Raw genomic sequence first — 9,642 nt, 5'->3', positions numbered from 1 at the left:
TGTTATGTTTGGAGGGAAAAGGGGGAGGCTTGCAAGCTTAAGAACACCATCCCAACCGTGAAGTACAGGGGTGGCAGCATCATGTTGTGGGGGTGCTTTGCTGCAGGAGGGACTGGTGCACTTCACAAAATAGATGGCATCCTGAGGGAGGAAAGTTATGTGGATATATTGAAGCAACATCTCAAGACATCAGTCAGGAAGTTATAGCTTGGTCGAAAATAGGTCTTCCAAATGGACAATGACCCCAAGCGTACTGCCAAAGTTGTGGCAAAATGGCTTAAGGACAACAGTCAAGGTATTGGAGTGGCCATCACAAAGCCCTGACCTCAATCCCATAGAACATTTGTGGGAAGAACTGAAAAGCGTGTGCGAGCAAGGAGGCCTACAAACCCGACTCAGTTTCACCAGCTCTGTCAGGAGGAATGGGACAAAATTTACCCAATGTACTGTGGGAAGCTTGTGGAAGGCTACCTGAAACGTTTGACCCAAGTTAAACAATTTAAATGCAATGCTACCAAATACTAATTGAGTGTATGTAAACTTCTGACCCACTGTGAATGTGATGAAAGAAATAAAAGCTGAAATAAATCATTCTCTCTACTATTATTCTAACAGTTCACATTCTTCAAATAAAGTGGTGATCCTAACTGCCCTAAAACAGGGAATTTTTACTAGGATTAAATGTCAGGAATTGTGAAAAACTGAGTTTAGATGTATTTGGCTAAGGTGTATGTGAACTTCAGACATCAACTCTATCTTTACTTTTATTCAAGTTTACCGATTGGGTATTTTTTCCACAATTTTTCCACGAGGAAAGTATGCTTCTCGACCAGAACCCTGGTGGCCTTAATCCAGAGCCCTCTTTCTACATCTGTTTCATGTACCATCTGTGTGTGACAAAACCATCTAAAACAAGCCTTCATGTTATTTTCAACACCATAAAGCTCTAAGAACTTTATTTGCACAAATTGTACCCCTCACACGCCTGGTGCTCTAGATTTCCACAGGTCCCCCCCAAAAGTTCTGTAAATTGTACAATATTATAATATTCAATGTAGCACATTAAAATAAGTCTTGATGATAGATTATTTCATTGTACCACCAATGATTCTGAGTCTTGACCATGAATTTAGATCTGGGACTTTTATTTAGAAAAGACTATAGCTTTCATGATACCGGAAGTATTTCTATATTTACAATGTTTTTTAAATACCTACGGTCGCTAACTGCACGTTGCTAGTTAGTTGCAAAATTGTAGCTATTAGCGCGCTATTTCCTAGCTGGGAGAGAAGCCCTTTGCCTTCACAGAAACATCAATATCTTCGCTTAATTCCTTCTCTCTTTTTTCATAACATCTAGTTAACGGTGGTTGCGTTATCTTCAAACTATCTAGAATCGTTGGCTAGCTAATGTTTGTCAAGCTAACTTTGGTACCATTGGAAGCTAACGTTAGGCTATTCAGCACTAGCCAGAGTTTTAGCAATCTCATTCCATACATTAGCTAGCCAGTTGCAAGCTGGCATTTATATTCACTAACTAGCTCCATACTTTTGGCGATTTCATTTAGCATTTTGTATTGTTTACTAGCTCGTCTGTCTGAAACAAAGGTGAGCATGGCAATGAGACAGACACCACTCACCTGCTCTGGCCACACAAGACCTGTGGTGGATCTAGCCTTCAGTGGCATCACCCCATACGGGTATTTTCTCATCAGTGCCTGCAAGGGTAAGATTAGATAACCATAGATCATTGTTTAGAAAATATTGAATGTAAAGTAGAGTTTAACAAAGTTATATTACCTTATTTTCTCAGGTGGGGGTCTGAGTAGAGAGGGGAATTTAATAATGTATTTAGGAAATTATCATAGACTTTTTCACTCATGTATGTGCTACAGTTGGAGGTACTGTAGTTGTCTAACCACTTATGATTGTTCCTTCTTGTAGATGGCAAACCCATGTTGCGCCAGGGAGACACAGGGGACTGGATCGGAACGTTCCTGGGTCACAAGGGTGCTGTCTGGGGGGCCACTCTGAATAATGAAGCCACCAAGGCAGCCACTGCTGCTGCAGATTTCACTGCGTATGTATTTAGGCCTACAACATAGCCTGGCCATGACCATGTTATGACAACAATGTAGAGAGCAATGGTAATTGTGTCTTTTATGTAGGCTCTAATGGAGAGTATTCCTTTATCATGACTCTCAGTTCCATTACACATAAGAGTCATTGGACGAAGGCGTTTTGTTAAGAGCAACATGCTCAATCTGAACATTAACACGCGTCGCTTGCGGTACGGTTTTGGAAGAATAAGGACCTTTCTTGATCTTTCATATCAACGAGAAATAATTTTCAAAATACAAAAGGTTAAATTGATACACCTTGATAGGGTTAGTGTTGCTACACGGCCATATCTCCATGTTACAGCACTTGCTTATGGGAAACCGATGGAAGACAAGCAGCGATCACCTTTACTAATTGTCTATCTAGCATTCTCCGAACACCTGTGTGTAAGATTATCTCGCCAGTCGTGTGCGTCGCGTATGGCTGAAAACTAGGGAGAAGGCAGAATGCTGACTAGAGTTTGAGGGCTATAATGGAGGCTAACTTCGCCATGGCTCATTGGCCAGCACCTATGGGGAAATTAATGTTTTTAGGGGGATTAATACCGAAAATAAGGTCTGTCGTAAACAAGGGCTTAGGAGATCTTATGCGTTTTGTTCTATGAGATAATTATGAACTATTTATGTAATCAAGTAAAAAGCTAACAATATGTAATGTAAAAGATAAAAAAACGACTATTTATTTCACCTTTATTTTACTAGGCAAGTCAGTTAAGAACAAATTATTATTTACAATGACTGCCTGCCCCGGCCAAACCCGGAAGATGCTGGGCCAATTGTGCGCCGTCCTATGGGACTCACAATCACGGCCGGTTGTGATACAGCCTGAAATCAAACCAGGGTCTGTAGTGACGCCTCTAGCACTAAGATGTATTGCCTTAGACCGCTGTGCCACTCGGGAGCCCATGCCTTTGATGTCTAGCAAACAGGTTTAGCTTACCTTGTCAGACAGACCCAAAGTCAATTCTAGACGACATCGTTCGGGAAAAAACAAAGCACCTTCCCGTTGAAGAGATGTGGTTGCAGCCTGGAGCAAAACAATATACCATTCTTGTGTTTTTGTTTGAGCTGGTAGCTTACAAAGCTAACTGACTTTTTGTCAGACAAGCATTGTGTAATTTTGCGACTAATGTTGTCGTTCCATGTCTCTGAAAGTGAGTGACTTGTTGGCAACTGACTTATTTTGAGCACATAGGCTTCATAATTCATAAAGGTCATGTTAACTGACTGATATTATTTCATAGAACAAACCATATAAGATCTCCTAAGCCTGTGTTAAACTCTGACCTTATTTTCGGCGTATATCCCAAAACACCATTATTTCCCCCATGAATTTCCCCCGTAGGAATGGTGAATAGAGGTAGAAAATGCCAACAAATTACTGATTTTTAGGACTACAAGCTGGCGGGCTCTGTAAGAGTTGGCTACGGCACATACAGTATAGAACCAGGCAATAACCATTTACTGTACTTCAGAATGAGTGGAAAGTCTTCAATTATTCATATTGTTCAATGAGAGATCTCCAAAGACTTCTGACATTAGCTTATTATTATCCTAGCCTGGGTGCTAGTCTGTCTGCTTTAGCCAACTCATTTGTCATTTCAACAACAGAGTTTGTGAAAGCAAAATGTCTGGCAAGTGGTAATTAGGCTACTGTATTATTTTTCTTGGCTGATGTAGACTGTTGGGTAGGAGCATTGGGTCAGTAACTGAAAGGTTGCTGGATTGAATCCCCGAGCTGACAAGGTAATACAAATCTGTTGCTCTGCCCCTGAGCAAGGCAGTTAACCAACTGTTCCCTGGGTCGCCAATGACATGGATGTTAAGGCAGCACCCCGCACCTCTCTTGATTCAGAAGGGTTGGGTTAAATACGGAAGACACATTTCAGTTGAATGCATTCAGTTGTACAACTGACTAGGTATCCCCCTTTCCCTTTTTATACTGATGATGACTATCTCTTTGCTCTTCAGGAAGGTGTGGGATGCCGTGACTGGAGATGAGGTGCTCACTCTGGCACACAAGCACATTGTCAAGTCAGTCAATTTTACTCAGGTACTACAGTTACTTGGAATTGATATGGGTTTTACTGTACGTGTCAAATGTATGAGATTGAGGACTTAAATTCTCCCTGTCATGACAGTGTAAACCTGTTTACATGCCTCACATATCTTTTTTGTTCTGGGGACTTTCTTATGGGACTTAAATATATTTGATATTTCAGTCAACTTCTTCCGCCTCCATTTCTCTCTGACAGGATAGCAGTTGTCTGTTAACAGGAGGGAATGATAAGATAATACGCATATATGACCTCAACAAACCGGAAGCAGGTTTGTACCAATGCAAGCCCTTGTTTAATTGTTTGTGTCAACGTTTGGTTGTGTTGAGATATGTATTGTGTTTTGTTTCCCTCAGAACCGCAAGAGATTACAGGGCACACGTCTGCCATAAAGAAAGCCCTGTGGTGTAACAACGACACACAGATCCTCTCTGCCGCTGATGACAAAACCGTACGGTCAGTGCTCTTTGATCTACCTGGTTCTACATTTGTCATTTGTCATTTATCATGATGCCAAAAGGCTGATAGGATGACCACACACCTTATATACTATCGGGAACATTTGGAAGCATTTGCAGTCATTTTTCCTTGCGGCGAAAAGTCTCTGCCCACTACGAACACAAGGGGGCAGTGTGTGATTATCAACATTGAAAAGTCATAAACATACTATGGTCATAAGTCTGGCCATCACTCTGATTTTTGCTGTCATTTCTTGATGACTTTTCAATCAACCGAGTACTGTATCTATTGATCTAAAATATGCATTTCTATATTCCCTTGTGTAGACTGTGGGACAGGAATTCCACTGAGGTTGTGAAGCAGCTCTCCTTCGACATGTCAGTCAGCAGCATGGAGTACATCCCTGACGGAGAGGTTTTGGTCATCACCTATGGAAAGACCATTGCGTTCTACAATGCCCTCAGGTACAATACACAAAACCCAGGCATTGCCCTCAGGCATAGCTCGAGGTAGACGTTGTCACTAACCACACATCTAGGATAAGCTTTTCCCACCCCCAAACCTAGCCTAAACCATTAGGGGACTGATAAAATATCTGACCCTGTGTCATAGGTTAGGGACTACTTCTACCTACTCCTCAGGGGAAGTCATAGCATACAGTATATGCCATCCATTATAGTTTGATTTCTCTCATATTTGATTGTAATTGCTAGTGCTAAAGCTGTGTGTGTTTCCTTACTGACTTGTGTTTCTCCCTAGCCTTGACATGATCAAGACTGTGGATGCCCCTGCCTCCATTCACTCTGCCTCGCTGCATCCAGATAAGGACTTCTTTGTTGCCGGGGGAGATGACTTCAAGCTCTACAAATTTGACTACGGCACCAAGGAGGAGTTGGGTAAAGCAGCAGCTTAAACTACAATAAAAAATTTTTTTTTAAATCCCACCAATTTACAGTGCATTTGGCAAGTATTCAGAACCCTTGACTTTTCCCATATTTTGTAACGTTACAGCCTTATTCTAAAATTGATTAAATAGATTTTTCCCCTCATCAATCTACACACCATACCCCATAATGACAAAGCAAAAACAGTTTATTTTTATTTTTTACAAATGTATAAAAAAAACATATAAAAAAAATTGAAATAATACATTTACATAAGTATACCCTTTACTCAGTACTTTGTTGAAGCACCTTTGGCAGTGATTACAGCCTCGAGTCTTCTTTGGTATGACGCTACATGCTTGGCACACCTGTATTTGGGGAGTTTTTCCCATTCTTCTCTGCAGATCCTCTCAAGCTCTGTCAGGTTGGATGGGGAGCAATCGCTGCACAGCTATTTTCATGTCTCTCAAGAGATTTTCGATCGGGTTCAAGTCCGGGCTCTGGCTGGGCCACTCGAGGACATTGAGACTTGTCCCAAAGCCACGCCTGCATTGTATTGGCTGTGTGCATAGGGTTGTTGTCCTGTTGTATGGTGAACCTTCGGCTCAGTCTGAGATCCTGAGTGCTCTGGAGCAGGTTTTTTGTTCAAGGATCTCTCTGTACTTTGCTCCGTTCAACTTTCCCTCGATTCTGGCTAGCCTCCCAGTCCCTGCCGCTGAGAAACATCCCCACAGCATGATGCTGCCACCACCATGCTTCACCGTAGGGAGGGTGCCAAGTTTTCTCCAGGTGTGATTCTTGGCATTCAGGCCAAAGAGTTCAATCTTGGCTTCATCAGACCAGAGAATCTTGTTTCTCATTGTCTGAGAGTCCTTTAGGTGCCTTTTTGCAAACCCCAAGTGGCTGTCATGTGCCTTTTACTGAGGAGTGGCTTCCGTCTGGCCACTCTACCATAAAGGGCTAATTGGTGGAGTGCTGCAGAGATGGTTGTCAATCTGGAAGGTTCTCCCATCTCCACAGAGGACCTCTGGAGCTCTGTCAGAGTGACCATAGGGTTCTTGGTCACATCCCTGACCAAGGCCAGCTCTATGAAGATTCTTGGTGGTTCCAAACTTCTTCCATTTAAGAATGGAGGCCACTGTATTCTTTGGGACTTTCAATGCTGCAGAATCTATAGGTAATTCCTTCAACATCATGGCTTGGTTTTTGCTCTGACATGCACTGTCAACTGTGGGATCTTATATAAACAGGTGTGTATATTTCCAAACCATGTCCAATCGTTTGAATTTACCACAGGTGGACTCCAATCAAGTTGTATAATCATCTCATGGATGATCAATAGAGACAGGTTGTACCTGAGCTCAATTTCGAGTCTCATAGCAAATACTTAAGTTTTTTTTATTTTTAAATAAATGTGCTAAATGTTCTAAAAAACTGTTTTTGCTTTGTCATCATGGGGTATTGTGTGTAGATTGATGAGAAAAAAAATACGTCATCCATTTTCGAATAAGGCTGTAACGTAACAAAATGTGGAAAAAGTCAAGGGGTCTGAATACTTTACGAATTACCTGTATATAAGAGAATGCTCACTAAATCCTAACCAACTCACTGACATCGACCGCATACTGTTGGACAGGAGTGGCTCCCTCACATGTATGGCTTTATTACCTGTGTGTGGACATGTTTAGGGTCATGTTTAACACTGCTGTGGCTCTCTTTCCGCTCCTCCTGTAGAGTCATACAAGGGCCACTTTGGGCCAGTCCACTGCGTGCGGTTCAGTCCAGACGGGGAGCTGTATGCCAGTGGCTCTGAGGATGGTACGCTCCGGCTGTGGCAGACTGCGGTCGGCAAAACCTATGGCCTATGGAAGTGTGTCCTTCCTGGTGAGTTTTCATGCTTAATGACAAATAATTAAGTCCAGAGAATCCTGTTTCTCATGTTCTGAGAGTCCTTTAGGTGCCTTTTGACCAACTCCAAGTGGGCTGTCATGTGCCTTTTACTGAGGAGTGGCTTCCGTCTGGCCTCTCTAACATAAAGGGCTGATTTGTGGAGTGCCGCAGAGATGGTTGTCCTTCTGGTAGGTTCTCTCATCTCCACAGAGGACCTCTGGAGCTCTGTCAGAGTGACCATCGGGTTCTTGGTAACATCCCTGACCAAGGTCCTTCTCCCCTGATTGCTCGATTTACTAACTTCTTCGGTTTAAGAATAATGGAGGCCACGATGTTCTTGGGGACCTTCAATGCTGCAGAAATGTTTTGGTACACTTCCCCAGATCTGTGCCTCGACACAATCCTGTCTTGGATCTCTACAGATAATCCTACAGACCTCATTGCTTGGTTTTTGCACTGTCAACTGTGGGATCTTATATAGACAGGTGTGTGTGCCTTTCCAAATCATTTCCAATCACTTGAATTCACCACAGGTGGTCTCCAAGTTGTAGAAACAGCTCAAGGATGATCAATGGAAACAGGATGCAGCTCAATTTCGAGTCTCATAGCAAAGGGTCTGAATACTTGTAAATAAGGTATTTCTGCCTCCCGAGTGGCACAGTGGTCTAAGGCACTGCATCGCAGTGCTAGCTGTGCCACTAGAGATTCTGGGTTTGAGTCCAGTCTCAGTCGCAGCCGTCCACAACCGGGAAACCAATGGGAAGGCGCACAATTGACCCAGCATCGTCCGGCTAAGGGGAGGGTTTGGCCGGCAGGCATGTCCTTGTCCCATCGCACACTAGCTACTCATGTGGCAGGTCGGGCGCAGTGCACGCTGACATGGTCGCCGGGACCTCCGACACAAGACTGTAACTACCAATTGGATACCACTAAATTGGGGAGAAAAAGTGAAAAGCCGTATATATATATATATATTTTTTTTAAATACATTTTCTAAAGACCTGTTTTTGATTTGTTATTATGGGGTATTGTGTGTAGATTGAGGGGGGTGTATTTAATACATTTTAGAATAAGTCTGTACGCAGGGGTGGGAAACTCGAGTCCTCAAAGGCCTGATTGGTGTCACAACTTTTCTCGATCCTTAGCAAACACAGCTGAATAATCTAGTTGCATTCTAAACTGAAGATCATGATTAGGTGATTATGGAGTCAGGTGTGTTAGCTGGTGCACAATTGTGACACCAATCAGGCCCTCGAGGACTGGAATTGCCCACCCCTGCACGTAACAAAGTGTGGAAAAAGTCAATGGGTCTGAGTACTGTCCGAATGCACTGTATCTTTTCGGAAGGGGTGCCGACTTCTTTAAGAGGCTTAAAACCGAAATGGAATCAACCATGCAAATGTCATTGAGTGTTATTTTCCTCAACAGAGGAGCTGGTGTCTGAGAACTCTGACACAATATACTGCACTCCTGCTGCTCCTGAGATCAAGGCCTGAGAAGGGGGGGACGAAAGAAAGGAGAGCAGAAGGAGGTGAGGAGAAGAGCAGGGTGTTCCAGTCTCTTCAGAACACCAAGCCCCAGCAAGGACCTGAGCCCCTCCTCTTCACCAGGAACTGATCTGGAGTTGAGCTCTTGATTTACACACGTGTTCAGGCAGACCCAACACACACATGTACACACACAAAATGGGTTCTAGTGGTAATTAGAAGAACACACACACACACACACACACACAGAGATTGGGTTCCAGAGGAAAGTAGTAGACCTGTGAGCATCAGGCTCATCGCTGCCTGCTTTCTCTCTGATCAGCTCAATCTGTCCCCCCTGATCTGTTTGTATGTTCAACACTGTGACCCCATGAGCAATTTTTGTTTTAAATGTATTGACTTCAGGGGCAATTTGGTTCTCTGGATTTTTTTTCTTTCATTTTACAATATGGGAATACACACATAGTTACATGGGGAGGGAAACTGATGCTATCTTTGAGAAATTATGTTAATTTTCTCAATGAAATGATCTTATTCATTGAAAGTGGTGTATTGTCCATAGGTGTACCCTAAACTAGTATATGGGGTAATGTTCTCTAACAGGCCAGAGAGTAAAATTACTTAAGTTGTTTGCTTTGTATTTTTGTCCTTGGTTGCAACTTTGCAGGTATGTAATTAAATAAAGAGATGCATACATCCATCCATTCATTTTTTTTTTTCCACAAAAAAAGCTTTTTGTGGCAGCA

The 9,642-nt window shown here is 42.7% G+C and overlaps 1 protein-coding gene across 1 annotated transcript; it reads left to right on the top strand.

The window, feature by feature from the left end:
• Positions 1 to 1,204: 1,204 nt before the first annotated feature.
• Positions 1,205 to 9,596, top strand: LOC118392278 (serine-threonine kinase receptor-associated protein-like). Its single transcript, XM_035784092.2, has 9 exons — positions 1,205 to 1,725; positions 1,944 to 2,079; positions 4,091 to 4,172; positions 4,375 to 4,447; positions 4,533 to 4,632; positions 4,962 to 5,099; positions 5,395 to 5,531; positions 7,254 to 7,403; positions 8,838 to 9,596. The coding sequence occupies exons 1-9, from the start codon at positions 1,614 to 1,616 to the stop codon at positions 8,903 to 8,905; spliced, it is 996 nt and encodes a 331-aa protein (XP_035639985.1). The 5' UTR covers positions 1,205 to 1,613; the 3' UTR covers positions 8,906 to 9,596.
• Positions 9,597 to 9,642: the final 46 nt, after the last annotated feature.

The sequence above is a fragment of the Oncorhynchus keta genome, chromosome 13, assembly GCF_023373465.1.
Source record: "Oncorhynchus keta strain PuntledgeMale-10-30-2019 chromosome 13, Oket_V2, whole genome shotgun sequence".
In the NCBI taxonomy this organism is placed as follows: Eukaryota; Metazoa; Chordata; class Actinopteri; order Salmoniformes; family Salmonidae; genus Oncorhynchus; species Oncorhynchus keta.
This window is presented reverse-complemented; position numbering and strand designations above follow the sequence as displayed.